General features: G+C 42.5%; 1 protein-coding gene across 1 annotated transcript in view; it reads right to left on the bottom strand.

The window, feature by feature from the left end:
* LOC141112477 (uncharacterized) overlaps nucleotides 1-26,205 on the bottom strand; it is a 150,572-nt gene that overhangs the window by 95,680 nt on the left and 28,687 nt on the right. Inside the window, exons 2-5 of the mRNA XM_073605339.1 lie at nucleotides 14,842-14,963; nucleotides 9,178-9,247; nucleotides 5,228-5,297; nucleotides 2,727-2,785 (exon numbers count right to left, since the gene is read on the bottom strand). Coding sequence (XP_073461440.1) covers nucleotides 2,727-2,785; nucleotides 5,228-5,297; nucleotides 9,178-9,247; nucleotides 14,842-14,963 — 321 coding nt within the window. The remainder of the gene's footprint in view (nucleotides 1-2,726; nucleotides 2,786-5,227; nucleotides 5,298-9,177; nucleotides 9,248-14,841; nucleotides 14,964-26,205) is intronic.

Below are 26,205 nucleotides of genomic sequence, written 5' to 3' on the forward strand. Positions count from 1 at the left end.
GAAGAGAGCGGAGGGGCCGGCCGAAGACCTGCGACACCGGGAGAAGAGGCCGGAGAGCGGAGAAGAACCAACCGGACGCCGGGAGAAGATGAAGCGGAGGGACCCCCGAAGCCGGAAGAAGACCCCCGAAGCCGGAGGAAGATCCCCCCCCCCGGAGCTGTTTAATAAAATATTTTAAAAACCTGTGTAGTGTGTTTTATTACTTACACTTTTTTCCTAGGTAAATGGGTAGGGGTACCATGTACCCCATACTCATTTACATAGGGTGGGGGGCCGGGATCTGGGGGCCCCCTTATTAAAGGGGGCTCCCAGATTCCGATAAGCCCCCGCCCGCAGACCCCGACAACCAACGGCCAGGGTTGTCGGGAAGAGGCCCTTGTCCTCATCAACATGGGGACAAGGTGCTTTGGGGGGGGGGGGCGCAGGGCGCCCCCCTCCCCCAAAGCACCCACCCCCCATGTTGAGGGCATGCGGCCTGGTACGGTTCAGGAGGGGGGGGGCCGCTCGCTCGTCCCCACCCCCTTTCCTGACCGGCCAGGCTGCGTGCTCGGATCGGGGTCTGGTATGGATTTTAGGGGGACCCCACGCCGTTTTTTCGGCGTAGCGGGGTTCCCCTTTATAATCCATACCAGACCTAAGGGCCTGGTATGCCCCGCGACGGGGCTAGCAAGGTGTCAATCTCGCCGATAAAAGCGGCAAGATTGACATCCTTCTCTAGTCCCGTCGCACCTGAGTCACGTTCAAAATGAACGGACTTGTCCGTGTGTGGGCAAGTCCGTTCATTCTGAAAGTCCGCCGGAACTCCGGCGAAAGTCCGTCGGAAAGACGGGCGGACTTAGCCCGCCGGAAAATCCCGGCGTGTGTGGGCAAGTCCGTTCGTTTTAAAGTCCGGCGCACCTGGCGGACAAAGTCCGTCGGAAAGTGTGCCGGACCAAGTAGGATAGAAAGTCCGCTCGTGTGTACGCGGCATAAGGCAGTGTCACAATAGTGAAGGGGTATGTTGTCACAATGTGAAGAAAGAGCTGTGCTGTACTGCAGGACAGGTAAGTGAAGGATTTTTGTTTTTTTATCTTCACAAGAGTGCCCTACTAGGCCAATCGGGGATATAAGCGACACCTTTCAGTGCTGGGGGGGAGGGGGGATTTTACAACTAGCCACTGGCCACCAAAGCAGGGTAGGTATTTATTTATTTATTTATTTCAGGTACTTATATAGCGCCGTCAATTTACACAGCGCTTTACATATACATTGTACATTCACATCAGTCCCTACCCTCAAGGAGCTTACAATCTAAGGTCCCTAACTCACATTCATACATACTAGGGACAATTTAGACAGGATCCAATTAACCTACCAGCATGTCTTTGGAGTGTGGGAGGAAACCCACGCAGGCACAGGGAGAACATGCAAACTCCAGGCAGGAAGTGTCGTGGTTGGGATTCAAACCAGCGACCTTTCTTACTGCTAGGTGAGAGTGCTACCCACTACACCACTGTGCCGCCCATGACAACTAATGCTGGTCTTCACACAGACCTACACATATGAGCGCAAAGCAACCTAGAAGAGCTGAATTCATGTATGACACCGTTAAACTGAGGAAGTGGTCGATAAATACTTTGATCACAAGCCTGGTATGGAGGGTCCTGGTACTGGTTTGGGACAGAGAGGTTGAATCCCACGTCTAACAAAACTTTTATTGACTCATTATTATCTTAGGGTCAAAAGTCTCTGGTGAGTTTCTACCTATGGGGCATGTGGCACTACAATACTGTGTATTTTATTTCTGCAGTGGAGCACAGACCACATCATTGTTACGGAAAACCTGTCTGGACATGAAGTCCTGTATGCAATTTATAGACACAAATACTGGAGCACAACTTGTTGGGAGAGTTTAATTTAACATTGTATTTGAATGATTCACTGAATGTATTGTTGGTATAAACATAATGCATTGTTTCAGAATTTTTCTAGATATTTTTTTTTTTCTTTTGGCCATAGCACTGCTAATCACCCTTGTTACATATTTACATTGGTGTGCACATAGCGGGGAGTATATATAGAGCAGCTTCTAGGGTGTAATTATATACATATCCATGGTGCAGGTAAAACTTTATTTGTTTTGAATTTTGTTGCAATGTATATTAGGCCCCTTTCACACTGCAGCGACTTAAAAGTAGCTCGATTTTGCGGACGCGTTTTTGGTGTGATTTTTCCACAATTTCAGGAAATGACTATGTAAACTTGAGGTCTGTGGACCTCAACTCGCATCAAAGTCGGACTAAAGTAGTACAGGGACTACTTTGAAGTTGTTGCGACTTGAAGTCGCACAGATATGAATGGTAATTATTGGGAATCATGGGTACGACTTGTCGCACAAATGTGAAAGGGGCCTTAGTTATATATTGTTTAAGAAATATTGTTCTTGTTTGACCCTGTTTGCGGTGTTTTTGTAGTGCTGCATTCAAATTGACAAGATATGCTTTGTTACAGAAACACAACTTCAGTACTGTATGGAGGAGAAAGCTACCTCAGTTCCCAAACAAGGAATGGGTGTTACCCTATTGTGTTGTATTGTGCAATGTGCATTGCAGTGTGCTGAGGTAAAGTGCATATTACTGCAACGTACAGGTGTGAAGGGCCCTCTGTGGTACTGACCCAAGCTTAGTCCTGGCTTCATCTGCTTGTCTGAATGGAGTTAAATAAAATTTATTGGTGCTTTTAATTACCTGAACAGCAGCTCCTAATATAAGTGAAATCAGCTTTTCCATTTCTTGTAGGGAAACATCTAGAAAAGAGATTGTAAAGGATTTCTAGTGTAAATAGTTCTGGGCAGTGTAGCATGCCACAAATTATATCACAAAAAACAGCAAAAATTGCTTTCGAATGTAAGTGGTTAGCAACAAACAACCTACAAGGGTTTTCAAAATTCTAAAAGTAGTGTGTTAGTTACACTCAAGAATAAACTTTTTTTAGACATTATTTTATTATCAACCTTTTATTAGCAGTGTCACCAAATATAACCTTGACAAGGCATTAGGATGCTCATTGTGAGTGTGCCAATGTTTTTGGAATCTAAATGTTAGTGTAATGATCAGTCTAAGGCCGGCCATACGTGGAGCAATTTTCTTTCCTGCAACCACGGGTTGCAGGAAAGAGATTTGCTCGATTCCCCCATCAACACTGACTTCCATTATCCAATCACATGCAAGGAAAAGTGCTGTTTTTAGAATTTTCCCTGCATATGATTGGGTATTCTTTCCCAAATTAGGCTTTACCTCATTGATTAAGCTGCACAGTCTATTTAGCTTTAGTAAATCCACCCCACACATATCTGCATATTTGACCTAGATTCATAATCAACTCTTGTAGTTAGATATTCCAATATTCTTAAGCAACATGTATGCAAACTAAAAGTCATCATTTGCAACAGAGTATACGTGTCTATCTCCCTTCCATTTTAATAAAGTTAGTATACGCAACATGCTGCTGCTGTCTAACTGCTGTCTCAAAGAGAACTGTATACTTAACATTAGAAGAGAATTTGGATAGTGGCACCAGTCCAGGTATGGAGAGCCATGGGCTCCAAAATTTGACAAAAAAAAATATTCGGAGAACCCCTACGTTGGAAGATTAGGCTATCCCTAAAAAGAGAAGTATTAACCTGGATACACCACTAATCCGAAGTAGTGGGGTGAGCGGATATCCATTTCAAAGCTATTAGCTTGGGGGCAATAAAGAGTAGCCTAGAGACCAGAATCCTTATCCCAGGAGTATATAGTTCCTTATCCACATTTCCAAGTACACAAATTAATGGGTAAGAAGCAATTTGTATCTAAAACCATGATCCGCCAGTAGTGAATTAGCTTTAGGTACCCCCAGAACATGGGGTGATGATCTGCTGGAGTGCCCCGACATCTTGGACAATCTGAGCTGTCTCACCTATGTCATCTAAAGAGTTTAAGGGGAGAGTGATATACTCAAAGTATAACTAATTGAGAGAATCTCTGCATAGGCAAAACTAAGTGAAAATTTACTTTGCAAGGTGAACATGCTCCACTCCTTTAGTAAATGAACTGCATTGCCTACCAAAGGTATTCACCCCCATTGGTAGTTTCCATGTTTCATTGTCATGGAACATTGAATCACAATTCATTTCATTTAGCTTTTCTTTTCTTATTTACTCCGATTGATAGAAATTAACTATACTTTTAAATGTCAAAGAGAAAACACATTTGCAAAGTTATCTGTTTGCACTTTGACTTTAAAGTGTAAGTAGAAAACTTTTTTGTTTTTGGATAGAGTGTGGATGTTTAGACTTAAGTTTTTATTGCTTTTTTTTTTTTTAAAGGTTGTGTCTCCAATTCAAGCATGACAAACTCAGAGGAAAGAGTGGGCTGAACTTAGAGGATGGAATTTTCAAGGGGACAGCATAATGTCTACCGCACCTACCTAATTCCAGAAAAAGTTCCAGAAACAATTGCAATTTACCATATTTATTCCCAGAGACAGGGCCAGAAAACATTTCCTGGAATATTTAGCCAGAGAATGATGTAAGAAAAAGTACAGGAGAACAGCTGGGAGCTCATTGGCTTTCTTTTTTTTTTTTCCCACTAACTTTCTCAACAAAAGAGAAAGTAAGGAGAAATCCAAACTTTTAAGGTTGTCAGTAGAACAACAGTCAAGAATGAGTGAAGAAACCTGTTCCAATGACAATTGTATAAGAAGGGAATTACCCTCACTTTGAGGAGATTTCTATTCACTTCCAGTTGCCTCACTGGGAAAGGAACTGTTGGGGATCTCCCAAATGGGACACAGATGGCATAACACTAATTTGATAGGGGTTTTAAACATTTCCTACTCTATCCAAAACAAAAAAACCTTTATGTACTGTATATAAAATATGTTTTTCTTTCTGTGATACTGTTGTTAGATTGTTACTTATTTTGTGTTTAAAACTAACTGTCCAGGGTCCTTAGCGTACAATAATTAGGGTTACAGCTGGTAAAAAAACAGTTAAAATATTATTGTGCATTGTACAAAACGCCTAAGTTTTGTCTAAAAATCTAAAAAAATGCCAATCTTGATCCACAATAGCATATACTAGTGGCATTTAGACATATTCATCATCTGTTTTAGCAGGATAGTTGTAACCTAAGTCACCGTTTGAGGGTACATCAGGCATGCAGAACAGATACAGTATAACAAAAGCATTAAAAGGTTGGCTCACCTGATACTGGATCCTGGACTATAAGGTGTGTATCTGGGAGTGGCATCAATATCATCTGATGGAGCAAATCCTGAAACATGATGTCATTTAATTATTCGTGTGGTCCATTCACACATGTACAAAAGTGAATATAACACCTCGACAAAGGTTGGGTACAAGAACAAAGCAATCTGTATATTGCCTAAAAATAAATAAATCGACACTATATTGTCAAAAGTATTGGGACACCTGCCTTTACACGCACATGAACTTTAATGGCTTCCCAGTCTTAAAATGGATACACACTATACAACTTTTGTTGTTAGATTTCCTTTAAATTTACCTTCAACTATGTAGTGTAAGGGCCTACCTGATTGCATAGAAATTGAAAGTGTAGGTTTGACCTTATATTATATGGTTTTGGTAAATCTAAAAGGAAAAAAATCTAAAGAAAATTGTATAGTGTGTATGCAGCTTTAGTCCGTAGGGGTTGACCCACCCTTCGCAGCTATAACAACTTAAACTCTTCTGGGAAGGCTGTCCACAAGGTTTAGGAGTGTGTCTATGGGAATGTTTGACCATTCTTCCAGAAGCCTATTTGTCAGGTCAGGCAATGATGTCGGATGAGAAGGCCTGGCTCACAGTCTCCACTCTAATTCATCCCAAAGGTGTTCAATCGGGTCGAGGTCAGGACTCTGTGCAGGCCAGTCAAGTTCCTCCACCCCAAACTTTCATGTCTTTATGGACCTTGCTTTGTGCACTGGTCCAAATCATTTGGTGGATGGGGGATTATGGTGTGGGGGTGTTTTTCAAGGGTTGGGCTTGGCCCCTCCATTCCAGTGTTGGGAACTCTTAAGGCATCAGCATACCAAGACATTTTGAACATTTTCATGCTCCCAACTTTGTGAAAACAGTTTGGGGATGGCCCCTTCCTGTTCCAACATGACTGCGCACCAGTGCAAAAAGCAAGGTCCATAAAGACATGGATGAGCGAGTTTGGGGTGGAGGAACTTGACTGGCCTGCACAAAGTCCTGACCTCAACCCGATAAAACACCTTTAGGATGAATTAGAGCAGAGACTGCAAGCCAGGCCTTCTCATCCAACATCAGTGCCTGACTTCACAAAAGCGTTTCTGGAAGAATGGTCAAACATTCCCATAGACACTCCTAAACCTTGTGAACAGCCTTCGCAGAAGAGTTGAAGCTGTTATAGCTGCAAAGGTTGGGCCAACTCAATATTGAACAGTACAGACTAAGACTGGGATGCCATTAAAGTTCATGTGCGTGTAAAGTACGGGTGTTGAAAATAATCATAGAATCGATGCATCTTGATGCAGCTTTGCACGATTCAGCATCAATTCGGGAGAGCTACCGCATCAATTGCATGGATGATGTCATCCCGGCTCCCCCTGCCTTCTCCGGGACAGCCCTGCCAGTGCACTCCTCCTCCCGGCCGGCCACAGGGCACGTGCCTGTGACAAGTGATAGAAGATGGGAGATAATAAGGTAGAGGCATCGGTTTACATTAACCTTGCATGAAACAGAGGGACTGACAGTGATATATTTAACTTTAGAGTGCGCTGACAGGGCTGTCCCGGGAGAGGGAGGTGGTCTCCTGGGAGTGCAGGGGGTCTGTATAACCACTTCCGGACCGCTCACTGTATATATACGTCATTTTTTTAAAGATGGATATCTCGGTAACGGCAGCAGCTGCTGCCACAACCGAGGTATCTATCTTTAGGGCCGGCGTTTCTGTACACGATAACGGTGGTCTCTGTGGCGGGTTCACCGCGAGATCACCGTTATCGGCGGCGGGAGAGGTGCCACCCCCCCTCCCGCCGCTCTCCCGCACCCTCCGCCGCTTACCGGAGCCGTCGGTAGCGGCGGAGGAGATCGGGACCTGTCACTGCTGAGGTACTGAGAAGAGTGAGGCCAAGATGGCCCCCACCCGTCTCTATACCATAGGACTGCCGGAGCGACGTCATTAGGTCAGCTCCGCCCACTTCTCTTAAAGGCACAATTAACAACTTTTTTTTTTTTTTTTTTTTGCATTTTAGTCTAAATATGAGATCTGAGGACTTTTTGACCCCAGATCTCATATTTAAGAGGACCTGTCATGCTTTTTTCTATTACAAGGGATGTTTACATTCCTTGTAATAGGAATAAAAGTGATCCAAATTTTTTTTTTTATAAAACAATGAAAAAATAAATAAAATAAATTAAAATAAATAATAATAAAAAAAAAAAATTTTTTTAAAGCGCCCTGTCCCGACGAGCTCGCGCGCAGACGCGAACGCATACGTGAGTAGCGCCCACATATGAAAACGGTGGTCAAACCACACATGTGAGGTATCGCCGCGACCGGTAGAGTGAGAGTAATAATTCTAGCACTAGACCTCCTCTGTAACGCAAAACATGCAATCTGTAGAATTTTTTAAACGTCGCCTATGGAGATTTTTAAGGGTAAAAGTTTGACGCCATTCCACGAGCGGGCGCAATTTTGAAGCGTGACATGATGGGTATCAATTTACTTGGCGTAACATTATATTTCACAATATAAAAAAAAATTGGGCTAACTTTACTGTTGTCTTATTTTTTTAATCAAAAAAGTGAATTTTTTCCAAAAAAAGTGCGCTTAGAAGACCGCTGCGCAAATATGGTGCAAAAAAAAGTATTGCAATGACCGCTATTTTATTCTCTAGGGTGTTAGAAAAAAAACAATATATAATGTTTGGGGGTTCTAAGTAATTTTCTAGCAAAAAAACCTGTTTTAAACTTGTAAACACCTAAAATCCAAAACGAGGCTGGTCTTAAAGTGGTTAATGTAAATGGGCTGTGTAATGTAAAATGGGGGGGCTGTGTAATGTAAAATGGGCTGTGTAATGTAAATGCGCTATATCATGTAAATGGGGGGCTTTGTAATGTAAAGGGGCTGTATCATGTAAATGGGGGGGCTGTGTAATATAAAATGGGCTGTGAAATGTAAATGGGGGGGTTGTGCAATGTAAAATGGGCTGTGTAATGTAAATGGGGGCTGTGTAATGTAAATGGGCTATATCATGTAAATGGGGGGGGGCTGTGTAATGTAAAATGGGCTCTGGATTGTAAATGGGGGGTGTGGAATGTAAAGGGGGTTGTGCCGTTTAGTATTTACTGTTCTAAATAAATACTGTTGCTGTCTGTTGTGTTCAGACTTTGCTACATGCAGGGAGCGTCCTTCTTTTTTTTTTTTTTAAGAACAGATAAAATTAAAAAAATGTAGTTCTTGAGATTGCTTGAATTTTTGTTATGAATAGCACGGGCAGTAATCGTGAAGCATCCTGAATCGTTGCGAGGATAATCGAATCAAATCGTGAGACCAGTGAAGATGCGCACCTCTAGTGTAAAGGCAGGCGTCCCAATACTTTTGACAATATAGTGTAGCTATCTGGATTGAATTAGCCCCAACAGAAGCTACTAGACAACTATAATGTTTCTGTCACCACAAACTTATTGTCTAGGCATCAATTCCAAGATCCACAGGATTGTAAAGGTCTATCCTATACTTTGTACTCAATTGTACCCAATTTTCTGTTATTGTCTATGGTACTTTGTACTATGAACACATATTACTTACTGTACCTACAGCATGTTGAAAATTCAGTAAAAAATGTATTGGAAGTAAAAATGACTGATGTTGATAAACTGATTCTAACAAATTCTAACAAAGCTCTTCACAGCTTGGTGTCATAAAGGTTTTTCCTTCAATGTAAATATCTTATAGTTTTAAAACATATTTTTGATCCAATCATAGATATCACAAATCAACAATATTCACAATTACAGAATTGCAAAACAAATTTGAAGAAATATGAGCTGACATCATTTTAGTGAGTCTTTAAATATTTCTAATATATGACTTCTGTAATCATAACCTGGTCGTTGGCTGCAGTATAGGGCTACGCTATACTAGGGTGCTGCTAAGGAGTTACCTGGTAGTATGATCGTAATCTCAGTTTGAGGCTGTGCAGATCCACATTTCCATGGTATGAGCGTGAATCACTAACAAAAAGGAAGAATATAACTGTTTCAGTCAATGTACATGCACATTTTTTTAGTTAAACCCATTACATGTGTTTGAATATTAGAAAAGTACACAATATCCTACCTTGACCATTTTGGTTCCATTTATACTCGCTAATTGGTGAAATTTGTAAGTTAAAGGCTGAACAGGTGCTGAGGTTTGGTTTAGCGTTATGCCTCGTACACACGTTCCGAATATCGTACGACAGATTGTACGACCGTTCTCGCTTAATAGTCGCAAGTAGAAATTGAATAGCTAAATAAAGTCAGGAAAATTCTCATACGACAGACAAAAAAAATCGGAAGTGATGTCATGTGTTGTAATGTATTTGTATTGTATTTTCGGACGACAACTATACTGACTAAACGAAAATTTTCGTGTATGTCCGATCGAATAATATCAGATGAACGGTCGTGATCGGCTGTCGAAAGTAGTGTACACACGATCCGAATATCGTACGATCCTTCCTCGGACGACCATTTTCGTACGATATTCGGATCGAGTGTACGGGCCATTAGAGTAGTAGGAAATAAAACTTTCTGTGGGTGTCTGTGACTCCATTGCGGGGTTTTCTTCTCATTTCCTTTGCCTGTGACACTAGGACACTAAATGAACAGGCAACTTCAGGACAGGAAGACAGCAAGAGAATGACAAATTTCTAACCTTTCCAGACTTTTACTAAAACTAAAAAGACATTTTGACTGGAGCGTTGCTTTAAATGGAATTATTCACTATTTGTGGTTATGGATTGTATGTTTCTGTGCTTTAAGAGAGGATAATCTACTTGTGAATTGTAATTGTAAATTGTATTTGTAATTGTAACTTTTTAGTATTTGATTTGGTTTCTGGGTCATTTGCATGCATGCACAGTATAGCTTTTGTTGATGCCGATCATAGACTTTGCTTGATACTGTGAGCGTGACACCATGAATCAGAGCTAGGTCATGTGGTGATGAATAATGATGTGCGGGCAGAAGAATGTGGTTACCATAAGCCTTCCTTTGTCCTTTATATTAAGTTTTATGATTACTGTTTAATCAAACCTGTTGTGACAGTAAATAAATCCCAAGACTGATGGGAAATAAAATAAAATTAAAGATATGCTATACTGATAATGGTTTCAAATTGTAATCCCTTCTTTGTGCTAATTTTTACATATCTGAATGGAATTTCCATTCCCTAAGGCTTAGATTTTGGACAGATATGATCAGAATATTTAAAAGTAGTGCAAACCCTGAAATACAGCTTTTCTGTATATATAGATCTGCTGCTCAATACTCGCAAAAAAGTTCCTATCCAAAGGAGGAGGGAAGCAGAGCAGCGAGACCGAAGAGGCAAGTTTACTGCCACAATGCTGGGCTGGGGTTTTTATTTTGCTTTCACTCACTGACCTCAACAATTAGGACTCATTTTATCCCACCGACACTAATAACTGGTGCTTTTTTTTTACTAGCACTGACACCAATTGGCATTTATTTTACTACCATTGGCACCACTGATTCAGACTAATGTAGCACCTTCTAGTGTGCTACTAGTGTTGGTGTAGGTACATTTAAGCTTATGACTCATGGTAGGTTATGTGAGTATGTAATTGGGTCTGGTTATGGCACGTCAGGCTAGATGGCTGTACAGATGCAGGTCTCTGATACCTCCCTCCTGGTGTAGAAGTTTGTAGAAGCTTCTGGAAGTTAGTGGGCAGAGGCCAGGAGGTTCTGATCTGCATATTAGGGGGACTTGGCCAATCCCCAGGCAGAATGTCCCGGCAGGGTGGCTAGGTCAGCCCTTTAAATTTGGTGGAGCCATGCCAGCAGGGGAGTCAGGTGGCAGATGGAGTGCTTGTTCTGGGAGATCTTTGAAGCAGCCAGATAGGCTGGTAGACAAGCAGCCACGAGGGTACCTGCAGGCATGGAGCTGGGAGCAGTTCTACCGAGGAGAGGAGATACTCCTGCATGTGGTTTTGCAACATTTTATGCTATTTTCCAGAGGGGACTAAGAGCTCCTAGTCCACAAGGGACTTTTGCTGACTGATTCTTAAAGACTGATTGTGTCCAGGAAGGAGAACAGTACAGGATCTTTTCACTGTACATAGGAAGGAAGTTGTCCCCATCTGTTGTTTCAGTCAATTTGGGCATTCCCATAACCCCTCTACCCCATCCAAGTTTTTACTCCTAATAAAAACAACAAAAACAAGCCCAGGGACTGATTTCTTGTGTCCGGATGCAAGTGGAAAATGTGCGTTTCAGAAAAAGCTATTTGGTCATTTCACTGCCTGGCCCATTGTACAGAAGTCTGATGGATTCAGTCCCTGGGCTTGTTTTTGTTGTTTTTATTAGGAGTAAAAACTTGGATGGGGTAGAGGGGTTATGGGAATGCGTATTGATCATAGGTGTGTGCAGCCTATTGCACTAGGGTGTGCATCCCAAAGCTAAAACACTAATGCCTTTCTCTGCAGCCTCAGTTGCACTAGACAGTGAATGAATGGGAAGTGCTCTGTGCTGAACGGCTTCCTGTTCATTCACAAACTGAAGCATAGTAAACTTTACTATCCTTCAGTTATGAATGAACACAGTGAGTGAGTATGTACACTATGTTCAATCAGAAAAGGAAGGGGCTGGCAAATTACATATTTACTACCCTTTCCCCCGTTCTCCATTCAAAAACATCCCTGCAGCAGCTGGTTGGAATGGAGAGGAGGGAAGCCAGCAGCACTGCTGGGGGAAACCTGGCCGGGAGGGGGAATCGGCACTACGCGTAGTGATTAGGGTGTGCCCAAGCACACCTGGCACACCCCCTGCACACGCGTATGAGATTGATTGTATCACTGTGGATGTGTTTCTAGTGGTGTCACTAGAAAACATAGTATTCCAGTGGACTTGTTTCTGGTAGTGTCACTGTGGAGCTAATCTTATCTCTGCAGATGTGGTTCTGGTGGTGCCACTGCAGATATTATATTTCCGTGGATGTTTTTCTGGTGGGGTAAATATGGGCCTGTACCGCTGGTGGTTAAATTGGAAGCTGGATTCAGTAAGCCCTATATTAAAAGAATTGTCTCCATGTAAAAATCTTTGTATGAGGATTGGAGCATTCATATGTTGAAGTGAGTTTCTATAATTAAATTAGCTACACCTCTTATTTAAATATCATGTACTGCTACTGGATCAACCTTTGTAAGCTACTCCCTGGGTGGATATTTCTGAATAAATAAGATATAATGCAATGCTACTGTCTCCTGTCTGCTGCCATTCTAGTTCTCCCTAGGGCTGTGGCCAATCTCTAAAAAGTTTTTGTAACGAAACGTCTGACACTCCGCTTGAGTGCTTTCGTCATATACCACTTCCTTCAAGTCTGAATAGAGATATCAGATCTTCCAACCGCTTGCAACCACAAACTAGGTAGTACTCGTTTTGGCTGCTGAACATGAACTGTTTATTGAAACACATGTACACAGATATACACTCGGGACAAGCCCCTCCTTTGCATAATGAAACAGGACAGGGTAGACTTTATCTCCACCAGTAGCATGACACAGGTGTAGTCAAACTTCTCATCAGTAGACTGTCTTTGGGAGGGGCTGCTGGAGAAAACCCCCCCCCCCACAGCTAATCCACAGACACATATACATCCCATAATAGGTTACTCCCAAGGCAGACACAAACAATAGAACAATGCAATACAGCCACACCCCAAACGACCCAACAGAGAGCACACCATAGTATGAGACAATATACAATAAATATATATACATATACCACTCCAGTGTGGTTGTACAGTAAGTCCGAATAGTACAGATCAGACCAGGGTTCTTGGTCACCCTTTGCCCCTAATAGACACAGGGTGATTAGACATAGGATGTGCATTGGCAATGGAAACAAGGGTTTCCCAACCTCTCCAAGGGATTCTGGGTTCCACTGGTCCCCCGCCCAAAGTGACTCCGGTCACAGTTTTCCTGGTATACATGAATAAAATACCTAGAAATGACCTTCTAGTCAAGCAAATTGGGGGAAGGCCTATATTCTTGGCACCTGACTTGCCCTGCTCTGCCCTGCCCTGCCCTGCTATTATCCCCATTCACAGGCTAAGTTTACACATGCGTTAGACCTTGCCAATACTCTGAAAAGCAATTCTTGCTGGACCGCTTTTTCAAGGCATATTACAATTGGTGAGGAAGTGATATATTGCATCCTGAGTGCCCGTTTTAACCCTGTAAAGGCCACGCCACTGCGCTGCAACTGCGTACATTGCATGTGGTTGCAGAACGGTTGTGGCATGGCCCATTCTCTTGAAATGACCATGAATGGCAGCGGTACTGCCCGTTGAACACAACAGAGGATATAATTTTTTGCTGCTTTTACAGAGAGCCGCACTAAAATGCTGCCATGGTATAGAAACACACTTCCAGTACTGTCCCTGATATGTCTGGAGCAGTCGTGACTTCACACACTCCTGAGGTGTGGGCAAGGTGTACAGGCTCCTGACACTAGTGCCCCACAGCTTGCCTAGGAGAACAGAAAGTATAAATCTGCCTCTGGTTTTAATGTTTGAAAGTGAATGGTAAATGCTATGAGCACATGACATTGCAGGAAGAAAGTATATTGTCTAATTGTCCTTTAAGATACTGTAAAACGTGTTTTCTAATTGTTTTTTTATTCTCATAAAAGGTGCATTAGAATAGGGCTAGTAATAAATGTATTTTTTGTAGTCAGCAAGTATTTCTCTAAGTTTTAATAAATTTAGTAAATGATGCCCAATTTACCTATTTCCGAGACTGATGATAGATTATGATAGACAGAATATAAATAAACTGACAATTATTTCAGTGATGTTTAATTTCTTACTGGGTCATCCTTGAGATTTTCAGGTAAAGATGGTAAATGCCAAAATTTATGCTGTTCATATATTTTTCAAGTACCAAAAAACATATTACTAATCATTTTAAATTAGAGATGAATGGCAAGTTAAATGTACTATATGTTAGAAATGTGAAATATTGCTGCCCTCTGGAGGAATTTACAGAAAATACAATAACTAGTCATGACATCGGGAAGTCAGTTTCAGGTTTTACCTGGAATTGTAGTCAGTGGAGATTACATTTGTTGCAAAATGGGAAAGTACTAGCTTACCTAACTACAAAAATTACATTTACATTTATATTTTATCTGCCAAGAAATAAGAAAGTAATTCCATCATTTGTTTTGGTTGGAACAGTGAAGCATTTATTGCTGTTGGCTTGCGCACATTTTTCCCTCATTTTCTGTTCTGGAAACATAACAGGAAGTGGAAATCTTACCAAAGTGAGGAGAAATCCCAACTTTGAAATTTGTCACCATCACAGGTGCTGTCATTGGGAAAGTTCTCCAACCTCCTGTTACAGGAACTATTGTCAGTTTTTGACTGTGTTTGTGTTTTTACGGTTTCCCAGAAACTGTGATAGATACAGTATGTTATGTTAGGTGAATCTCTGGATATTCAGGAAAAATTATAAATTTAGTTTTTTTTTTTCTGACATTATTAAAAATAAAAGTAAAACAAAAATTGATAAGACCTTCAATGACCTTATAGTCATTCGACTTACACAAAACTCATAATGTAGTGCAGTGTTCCACCTCCTGTCAGTTGCATATATTCTCTAACTGGATCTCTGAGAGGAGATAAAGGTCCATATTCTAATGCTCGATTTTGCTCGAAGGTTCGGATCTGTGGATAGATGTAAAAAAAATAAAGAGTTATTCTGAGGGACACTACTCAACAACTACTCAGTATCAGTATTTAGTAAAGATACAGTGGGGACGGAAAGTATTCAGACCCACTTAAATTTTTCACTCTTTGTTATATTGCAGCCATCTGCTAACATCATTTAAGTTCATTTTTTTTTCCTCATTAATGTACACACAGCACCCCATATTGGCAGAAAAACACAGAATTGTTGACATTTTTGCAGATTTATTAAAAAAGAAAAACTGAAATATCACATGGTCCTAAGTATTCAGACACTTTGCTCAGTATATAGTAGAAGCACCCTTTTGATCTAATACAGCCATGAGTCTTTTTGGGAAAGATACAAGTTTTTCACACCTGGATTTGGGGATCCTCTGCCTTTCCTCCTTGCAGATCCTCTCCAGTTCTGTCAGGTTGGATGGTAAACGTTGGTGGACAGCCATTTTTAGGTCTCTCCAGAGATGCTCAATTGGGTTTAAGTCAGGGCTCTGGCTGGGCCATTCAAGAACAGTCATGGAGTTGTTGTGAAGCCACTCATTTGTTATTTTAGCTGTGTGCTTAGGGTCCTTGTCTTGTTGGAAGGTAAACCTTCGGCCCAGTCTGAGGTCCTGAGAACTCTGGAGAAGGTTTTCGTCCAGGATATCCCTGTACTTGGCCGCATTCATCTTTCCCTCGATTGCAACCAGTCGTCCTGTCCCTGCAGCTGAAAAACACCCCCACAGCATGATGCTGCCACCACCATGCTTCACTGTTGGGACTGTATTGGACAGGTGATGAGCAGTGCCTGTTTTTCTCCACACATACCGCTTAGAATCAAGGCCAAAAAGTTCTATCTTGGTATCATCAGACCAAAGAATCTTATTTCTCACAATCTTGGAGTCCTTCAGGTGTTTTTTAGCAAACTCCATGCGGGCTTTCATGTGTCTTGCACTGAGGAGAGGCTTCCGTCGGGCCACTCTGCCATAAAGCCCCGACTGGTGGAGGGCTGCAGTGATGGTTGACTTTCTACAACTTTCTCCCATCTCCCGGCTGCATCTCTGGAGCTCAGCTACAGTGATCTTTGGGTTCTTCCTTACCTCTCTCACCAAGGCTCTTCTCCCCCATAAGCTCAGTTTGGCCGGATGGCCATCTCTAGGAAGGGTTCCGGTCGTCCCAAACATCTTCCATTTAAGGATTATGGAGGCTATTGTGCTCTTAGGAACCTTAAGTGCAGCAGAAATTTTTGTGTAACCTTGGCCAGATCTGTGCCTTGCCACAATTCTGTCTCTGAGCTCTTCAGGCAGTTCCTTTGACCTTATGATTCTCATTTGCTCTGTCATGCACTGTGAGCTGTAAGATCTTATATAGACAGGTGTGTGGCTTTCCTAATCAAGTCCAATCAGTATAATTAAACACAACTGGACTCAAATGAAGGTGTAGAACCATCTCAAGGATGATCAGAAGAAATGGACAGCACCTGAGTTAAATATATGAGTGTCACAGCAAAGGGTCTGAATACTTAGGACCATGTGATATTTCAATTTTTCTTTTTTAATAAATCTGCAAAAATGTGAACAATTCTGTGTTTTTCTGTCAATATGGGGTGCTGTGTGTACATTAATGAGGAAAAAAAATGAACTTAAATGATTTTAGCAAATGGCTGCAATATAACAAAGAGTGAAAAATTTAAGGGGGTCTGAATACTTTTCGTCCCCACTGTATATTTTTCAACTAGTAGATGGCAGTGTTTATACATTTGTAGCTGCATCTGTAGTATGCTTTATGTCTTTTTCCTGAATAAAAGTTCCTGTTACCTGTCTGCAGTTAAGCAGCAGATAAACACATATGGACTGTGCACTGTCTGTTCTGTAGGGCTATATACAGAATTTTCTAACAGGTTATGGGCCCAGGCCCAGACACCCACCCAGAGAAAAGATGAGAACCCAGTCATAGCCAAGTCATAACCTGCTACAACAAGTGCAAGATACAGCAACAGAAAAAAGACTGTGAAAGTATTTTTTTTTTTTGTAAATGGCCAGTAACACAGCTGCAACAAAGCTTTCATTTGCAAATCTGACAAACCAGAACTACCAGTCTTGGAAATGCAAGATGAAAATGCTGCTAATAGGAGAAGGTATGTGGAAATGTATGCATGAAGTCAGACCAAAACACCCTTCAGATGAGTGGATAGAGAAAGCTCAGAAAGCTCAGAGCACAATCTCTCTTAGCAAAATACATATATGTAAGTGTGAAACTGCTAAAGAAATGTGGGAAGGGTTCCAAAAGGTGCACAAAAGAGCTAATCTCACTGTATTAAATTAGAAAACTATACCAAACCAAGATGATGAAAGGCCAGGATATGCAGGATTACATAAGGCACACCTTGGAAATGGTTGAACGTCTGAGAGGTATAGGAGAAGAAATAAAAGATTTGCATGTCGCAGCACTATTACTCAGTTATTTACCAGAAAGTTTTGAAATGCTTGTCACAGCACTTGGTACACATCTAGATGATGAACTGACATTGGACTAGTTTAAGGGCAAGCCTGTGGATGAATTTACAGTAAGCGTGAAACAGAAAGCATTAATAGTGACGGTGCTTCTGTCACAGAGTCTGCTTTAAAGAAGAAAAATATGAATAAAACACGTGAATGTTTTGTGTGCAAGAAACAAACTCATTTAAAAGCAGATTGCAGAATCTGGAAAGCTAGAATGCAAAAACAAACCAAACTACAAAAGGCTAAAAGTGTGATGGAAGAAATGGATTTTACTTCAGATAATGAATACGTTTTTCAAGGTTTTTCTCCTAAAGGGGTAGTAAACCGTTGTGTTTTTTCACCTTAATGCATCCTATGCCGCCGAGGGACCCCAGAAGACGTGGTTTGGGACCACTCCATGTAAAACGAGCTGCACAGTGGAGGTAAGTATATGTTTGTTATTTAAAAAAAAAAAAAAAAGAACCCTTCTATGCAATAAGGTGAAAATCCTCTTGTGCTGCAGCTGCCCCCCTTTTTCTCCATTGGCTCCTGCTGCTGTCAATCAAATCTAGTAACAGGGGCGGGTGGCGGGTCGAATCCTGCTGTCTGTGTCAATGGATGCAGCAGCTGGACTTGTGATTGTGCCCACCCCATGGAAAGCTGCTCTCTGTGGGGGCATCCGATGAAGAGGAGGAGCCAGGAGCGCCTCCAGGGCACCCTGGAAGAAGAGGATCGGGGCTGCTCTGTACAAAAATCTTGCACAGAGCAGGTAAGTATACCATGTTTGTTATTTAACCGGTTCCCGACTGTCGCATGCCGATGTACGTCGGCAGAATGGCACGGCTGGGCACATGGGCGTACCTGTACGTCCCTTTGAATTTGCTGCCATGCCATCACTTGCATGCCGCCGACACGTGGCCGGGAGCTCCATGAGCCGGGTCGCGGGTTCTGCGGACTCGATGTCCGCGGGGATACCCACGATCATCTCACGGAGAGGAAGAAGGGGGAGATGCTGATGTAAACAAGCATCTTCCCGTTCTACCTAGTGACAGTGTCACTGACCATAGCTCCCTGTGATCGGGAGCTATGATCAGTAATGTGTCACAGCTAGCCCATCCCCCCTACAGTTAGAACACATCCCTAGGACACATTTAACCCCTACAGCGCCACCTTGTGTTAACCCCTTCACTACCAGTCACATTTACACAGTAATCAATGCAATTTTAATCGCACTGATCGCTGTATAAATGTCAATGGTCCCAAAATCGTGCCAAAATTGTCCGATGTGTCCGCCATAATGTTGCAGTCATGATAAAAATTGCAGATCGCCGCCATTACTAGTAAAAAAAAAAAAAATATTAATAAAAATGCCATAAAAACTATCCCCTATTTTGTAGACGCTATAACTTTTGCGTAAACCAATCAATAAATGCTTATTGTGATTTTTTTTTACCAAAAATATGTAGAAGAATACGTATCGGCCTAAACTGAGGAAAAAAAATTATTTTTTATATATTTTCGGGGGATATTTATTATAGCAAAAAGCAAAAAATAATGCGTTTTTTTCAAAATTGTCGCTATTTTTTGTTTAGAGCGTAAAAAGTAAAAACCGCAGAGGTGATCAAATACCACCAAAAGAAAGCTCTATTTGTGGGAAAAAAAAGACGTCAATTTTGTTTGGGAGCCACGTTGCACAACCACGCAATTGTCAGTTAAAGCGACGGAGTGCCGAATCGCAAAAAGTGCCCTGGTCTTTGGCCAGCAAAATGGTCTGGGGCTTAAGTGGTTAAGAGCCCTTACACACTGGGGCGGGGGGCGGCGTCGGCGGTAAAACGCCGCTGTTATTATACCCCGGTTTTACCCCCCGCTAGCGGCCGAGAAAGGGTTAAATACCACCGCAAAGCGCCTCTGCAGAGGCGCTTTGCCGGCGGTATAGCCGCGCCGTCCCATTGATTTCAATGGGCAGGAGCGGTAAAGGAGCGGTATACACACCGCTCCTTCACCGCTCCGAAGATGCTGCTGGCAGGACTTTTTTTACCGTCCTGCCAGTTCATCGCTCCAGTGTGCAAGCCCTCGGGGCTTTCACACTCTAATGAAAGCAGCGGCACTTTCGGGGCGGTTTGCAGGCGCTATTATTAGCGCAATAGCGCCTGCAAACCGCCCCAGTGTGCAAGGGCTCTAAGAAAAAAACTATACAATCACTTTAAGTGGATTTTGTAGAATCTGGTGTGTGCAGATTACAGAGATCAGTTGAATATTTTGAAAATATAATATAGTAAGTGTGAGCAGCTGGAAGAGCTGAAACTCACTGCTTATGCAAGACAAACTCTGTGCTCTTGTAGAGGGAAGTGTACTTGAGTCCCTTTTTGATGCATTCAACATATGTGAGGGACTATACCCTCTCTTGCTAAATAGAGTCTGATGTTTTTATCCTCATTTCATTTCATCCCTATCTATTCTGTACAAAGCCAGAGTCTATGTTCTTTTGTAAAGAATTGTTATTTGTCACTACTGAAGCTATACTTATCTTATGTTTAAGTGGTGATCCACTGTGTGGGTTGTGGTCCTTGTTCAAGCTGTTTCCTATAGTAACAAGTAAAGTGATACCAAGATTTTTTCATATCTGACCCACACATCAAAGGAACCTGTCAGCAAGGAGAAGTGGTTGGTTGTGCAATATCCTGCATCCTGTATTACATCTACATGCAGGGAATAATGGCTCACCAACCCCCTTGACTCAGGTTGAACAGAAGCTTCCAGGCTGACCATGTTCCATGGTTCCTCTGAAGAAGACAAACAAGGTTCTTCAGACTGTCAGCATTCCTGGTATTAAAGCGGAGCTCTACCCAAAAGGGGAAGTTCCGCTTGAAGCACTCCTCCCTTACCACATTTGGCATGTATATTTTTTTGGGGGGAGAGCGTGTACCTAGTTATGACAGGTACCCGCTCCCACTAGGCGATCCGAGCGGAAGTTCCCCTCTCCCCCTCCCTCCCTGCAAGCTGTCACAACTGGGTGCCCACAGTTACAATGCCGGTGCCGGGGAGAGGAGAGGGAGAGAATCGATGGTTGGGGTGACCACATTGTTGGATCCTGGGCCATGTGTGAGTGTGTGTTTATTAAAAGTCAGCAGCTATATTTTTTTGTAGCTGCTGACTTTTAATAAACCCAAAAATGACTGGAGCTCCGCATTAAGAACTGTGGGGCTTTGTTCCAAAGCATAGCAAATTTTTTTCATCTTAGGAACAGGACTGTTATATTAACCACTTAGCGACTACCCCACATACATATACTGCGACAGGGTGGCCGCTTTGTGCCAGATTACATACCTAATACGTGATCTGACACTTCCAGGTCTGGGGCGTGCGCTGCCGGCGACCCACTACCGCTGTGATTGGACACAGCCAATCAGCGGGTCCAGTGGACTCAATGTCTACGGGACCCGCCGATCATTCAGGACTCAAGCAGAACGGCTGTCTGCCTGTGTAAACAAGGCAGATTGTTGTTCTGTCAGCGGGGAAGGCTTTGATCCTGTGTTTCTGCTAAGCAGGAACACGGATCTCTGCCTTACCCTAGTCAAAGCACCTCCCCCACAATTAGTAAGCACAACCTAAGCATATATTAAACCCTTTGATTGCCCCTAAAGTTAACCCTTTCCCTGCCAGTGTTATTCGTACAGTGACAGTACATATTTTTTAGCACTGATCACAGTATTAGTGTCACTGGTCCCCAAAAAGTGTCAAAAGTTTCAGTTAGGTGTCTGATTTATCCATCGCAAATAGCGCAGTCCTGCTATAAGTAGCTGATCGCAGCCATTAGTAGCCATTTGAAAACAATAAAATAAAAATAAATAAATACAAATATCCCATAGTTTGTAGACGCTATAACTTTTGCGCAAACCAATCAATATATGCTTATTGGAATTTTTTTACCAAAGATATGTAGCAGAATACATATTGGCCTAAATTTATGAAGAAATTAGATTTTTTTTACATGTTTTTATTGTATATGTTTTATTGCAGAAAGTAAAAAAACATTGGTTTTTTTTTTTAAAAATGTCGGTCTTTGTTTATATCGCAAAAAATAAACACTGCATAGGTGATCAAATACCACCAAAAGAAAGCTCTGTTTGTGGGAAAAAAAGGACAAAAACTTTATTTGGGTACAGTGTTGCACGACTGCGTAATTGTCAGTTAAAGTAACGCAGTGCCATATCGCAAAAAATGGCCTGGTCTGGAAGGAGGTGAAACCTTCCGGAGCTCCCGGGGGGGGGGGGGGGGGGCAGTATTTGTCCTACTGGTTTTGCTCTGATCAAATTTTCCTTGAATATTGTGGTCATATTAATTCATAATAGGTATGGAGGAGTTATGGAAATAGTAATTCTTAATATTCAGGGTCATTGTAACATCTGTATATACAGTATTTCCTTCAGGTATTATACAGTTTGTATACTGCAAACTGCATAAAAATTAAAAATGCAAGCTCCAAAAAAAATATTTGTAAAAAAAGTACATTTTCTAAGGGCATGTGTTAATGCCAGATGACTGCATTTGTTCCCATTACTCTATTACACTTACGATACATTGCAAAAAATTGTATAAATAGGTTGACTGTAAAAAAATTATAAAATTTACAACATATTCAAAACAAGAAAATCAAAGAACTCTTCAAAAAAATGTACTTATTACTGTTAAGCTATTTGACACAAAAACTATTGGAAAAAATGTAAAAGAGAACTAAAATACAAAATAAAACAACAAACAGACGGTAAGAGATGGTCAGGGATAGTTTGACAACTAATAAGTACACTTGTTTCTCTAACTTTTTATAATCATAGCCACATTGCAAAAAACTATTTTAGGGGGTGTATCTAAGGGGTACATTTATCATGTAGTTGTTATGATTAGGTAGGTTAAATAACTCTAGAAAGCAGGATTTAATTTTAAAACTGGGGAGATGTGTACACCTAACACAAATTATGGACACATCCTCCACTGTATTAGTGGCAGTGTAATTACAGACGATCAGAGGAAGAGGAAGTTCATATTACAGTACGAAAGCTGACCTTTTCCTTATAGAAGACCTGTTTAGCGATGATATGGAGGAGGAATGGGCAGAGATCAACAATGGCACCCTACATGTTTACCCCATTTTGGGTTTCTTTTAAGAATTATGTTAGGCTAACCAATCGGTTTTAAGAATTATAGTTCAGATCGGTTTTAAGAACCAATCGTCAGCGCGAAGAGAAAAAATAGCCGATTACCGGCTCTCTTGATGTCAGCGCGAGGAGGAAAAAAAAGACGATCACCGGCGGCCGTGAGAGGGACATCAGTCCTGATCACGGCAAGCTCCACCAGATCATCAGTGCCCATCTGTGCCCTCTGCCAGTGCCACCTAGCAATAGGCAGCAGTGCTGCCTACCAGTGCCCACCAGCACCACCCATCAGTCCCCACAGTGCCACCCATCAGTGCCCACAATCACTGCTTTAACAACAGTGCTGCACATCAGTGCCACCCATCAGTTCCCATCAGTGCCGCCCATCAGTGCCACCTATCAGTGGTACCCATCAGTGCCAGCCATCAGTGCCACCCATCAGGGCCCATCAGTGGCCATCAGTGCCGCCTTATCTGTGCCCATCAGTGCCGCCTTATCTGTCCCCATCAGTGCCGCCTTATTTGTGCCTATAGAAGTACATCTTCGCCAGCACACCATGGATCAGCAGACAAGGTTGTCCAAAAAAGGTTTTTTAATCGAAAATGGTCACATCATGGTCGCACCCCCCTTGTGATGTGACCATTTTCGATTAAAAAAACTTTTTTGGACAACCTTGTCTGCTGATCCATGGTGTGCTGGCGAAGATGTACTTCTGTTTGATGCTTCCAGAACCCAACTGGTAATCGTTACAGCACCCGTTAATGCTCTATGCCGTTTACCCCGGAACGCGTGCGACTGGAATATTGAATTGATTATTTGTGCCTGAGTGCCGCCTTAACTGTGCCTATCAGTGCCGCCTTAACTGTGCCTATCAGTGCCGCCTTAAATGTGCCTATCCGTGCCCATCAGTGCAGCCTATCAGTGCCCACCAGTGCAGCCTCATCAACGCATATCAATGAAGGAGAAAAATTACCTGTTTGCAAAATTTTATAACAAACTATTAAACATGATTTTTTTTTCAAAATTTTCCATCTTTTTTTGTTTGTTTAGCAAAAAATAAAAATCCGTGCGTGTTATACGCCGATAATTATGGTATGTCCTTACACCCATAAAATTCCTGACTGCTGAAACTCTGAGCTGTGTTATTCAACTGTAAAGCTGTGCATTGCTGAAAGTTCTCTGACCATCTCCTGTATAATGTCTGCAGTCTTAGATTGTCTCCTGTGTAATGGCCGCAGTCTCTGATTGTCTCCTGTAGCATGTCTGCAGTCTCTGATTGTCTCCTGTAACATGTCCGCAGTCTCTGATTGTGTCCTGTAGCATGTCTGCAGTGTCTGATTGTCTCCTGTAGCGTATGCGCAGTCTCTGATTGTCACCTGTAGTATGTCCACAGTCTCTGATTGTCTCCTGTAGCATGTCTGCAGTCTCTGATTGTCTCCTGTAGCATATCCGCAGTCTCTGATTGTCACCTGTAGTATGTCCACAGTCTGATTGTCTCCTGTATAATGTCCGCAGTCTCTGATTGTCCCCTGTAGTATGTCCGCAGTCTCTGATTGATTCCTGTATAATGTCCGCAGTCTCTGATTGTCACTTGCAGCATGTCTGCAGTCTCTGATTGTCACCTGTAGCATGTACGCAGTCTCTGATTGACTCCTGTAGGTCTGCAGTTTCTGATTGTCACCTGTAGCATGTCCGCAGTCTCTGATTGTCTCCTGTATAATGTCCACAGTCTCTGATTGTCACCTTTAGCATGTCCGCAGTCTCTGATTGTCACCTGTAGTATGTCCGCAGTCTCTGATCTTCTCCTGTAGCATGTCCGCAGTCTCTGATGCTCTCCTGCAGTATATTTGCAGTCTCTGACCCTTTCCTGTAGTATGTGTATTAATGTGCCGCTTTACTTGCTCAATTATTTGGAATTGCTCCAGTGCTCAGTGAGTGGTAATTATGTGCTGTAACCCCTAGCAACCAATAAGTGAGCACTAATGATGTGCAGTAACCTCTAACAACCAATCGGCAAGCAGAAATTATGTTTTGTAACCTTTAGTAACCAGCCAGTGAGCGGTATGGAAAGGCTGTAAACTCTGGCAACCAATTGCAATCGCTGTGTGATCTGCTACAGTAAACTGATTTTGAGTTCATCTGCTATTTTTTGTATGTCTCAGATTGGAGGGGGGGCAAGAAAATGTTTGCCCAGGGCCCAATCAGTATCAAAGACAGCCCTGGTTGAAGATCAAACAGAAGCAGATGCCTTGGCTGTAAAGGATAGGAAGGTTTAATTCTGTGTTAAGGCTGTCATCAGATCGGCCTCTACAAATTTGGCAGTGCCTAAAATTGGAAACAACTGAGAATGTGAAGAGCAGGGTGAGACAGTGTATTGCTGGATTTTAAACAGTATAGACACCTATTTTTAATGTTTTACATAGCTATTCCTGCAAAAGGGGCCAGCCTGAAGTGATCTAGCAGGACTTAATTTTCTGACTAATGTTCCACTTTGAACTAACTGTAGAGTATTTGCTGTGATCTTTAAGCTTATTGGAGAATGAATCACCACACAGTACAAGCAGCTAGAGAGGTCAGGGAGGGGGTGTTTGAAAGCTCTTTTCCTTGTGCCTCCATGGCAGCATACCTGTGATAGAGCTCCGCCTCGACTTTTCCCTCAGGACCAGTGAATTGCATACATTAAAGACATAGTACCTCCCCCAACAAAATCCTTTTTTCCTCATACCTCTTGATTAAGTAAAGAAGTAGCAGCTTGTCTCTACCTCTGACCTTGGCAGCATCTGCCAGGTTCAACCTCTCCTATGCACAGTCCCTGTTCTTGGACCGTTATTAGCGCTAATAAGACTGGGAACCCCTTCTGTGGATCTTTTGGGGTCCTTTCTTGCAGAGTTTCCTCATAGGAACGCAGTCTGCCGATATCTGAACTTAGTGGCAGCTGGTGCTCAAAATTTTTGGGGGGGGAAAATTCTGAAAAAAAACGCAGCCACTGTGCCCATCAAACACAGCCACTGTGCCCATCAAATGGTGCCACTGTGCCCATCAAATGCTGCCACTGTGCCCATCAAACGCAGCCACTGTGCCCATCAAACGCAGCCACTGTGCCCATCAAATGCTGCCACTGTGCCCATCAAATGCTGCCACTGTGCCCATCAAACGCAGCCACTGTGCCCATCAAACGCAGCCACTGTGCCCATCAAATGCTCCCACTGTGCCATCGAATGCTCCCACTGTGCCCATCGAAATGTTCCCACTGTGCCATCAAATGCTGCCACTGTGCCCATCAAACGCAGCCACTGTGCCCATCAAACGCAGCCACTGTGCCCATCAAATGCTCCCACTGTGCCCATCGAAATGTTCCCACTGTGCCATCAAATGCTGCCACTGTGCCTATTGAATGCATCCACTGTGCCCATCAAATGCTCCCACTGTGCCATCAAATCCTCCAACTGTGCCCATTGAATGCAGCCACTTTGCCCATCGAATGCTGCCACTGTGAGGGAGCGGTGTCCTCCATGCTCCTCCTTGTCCTCGATGTCTTCTCCCATCCTCTCCTATCATTGGACACCTGATAGGCATCCAATCACAGCGCCTGTCGTTTCAGTCAATCAGGTG

This window comes from Aquarana catesbeiana, linkage group LG11 (assembly GCF_042186555.1).
Source record: "Aquarana catesbeiana isolate 2022-GZ linkage group LG11, ASM4218655v1, whole genome shotgun sequence".
Lineage (NCBI taxonomy): Eukaryota > Metazoa > Chordata > Amphibia > Anura > Ranidae > Aquarana > Aquarana catesbeiana.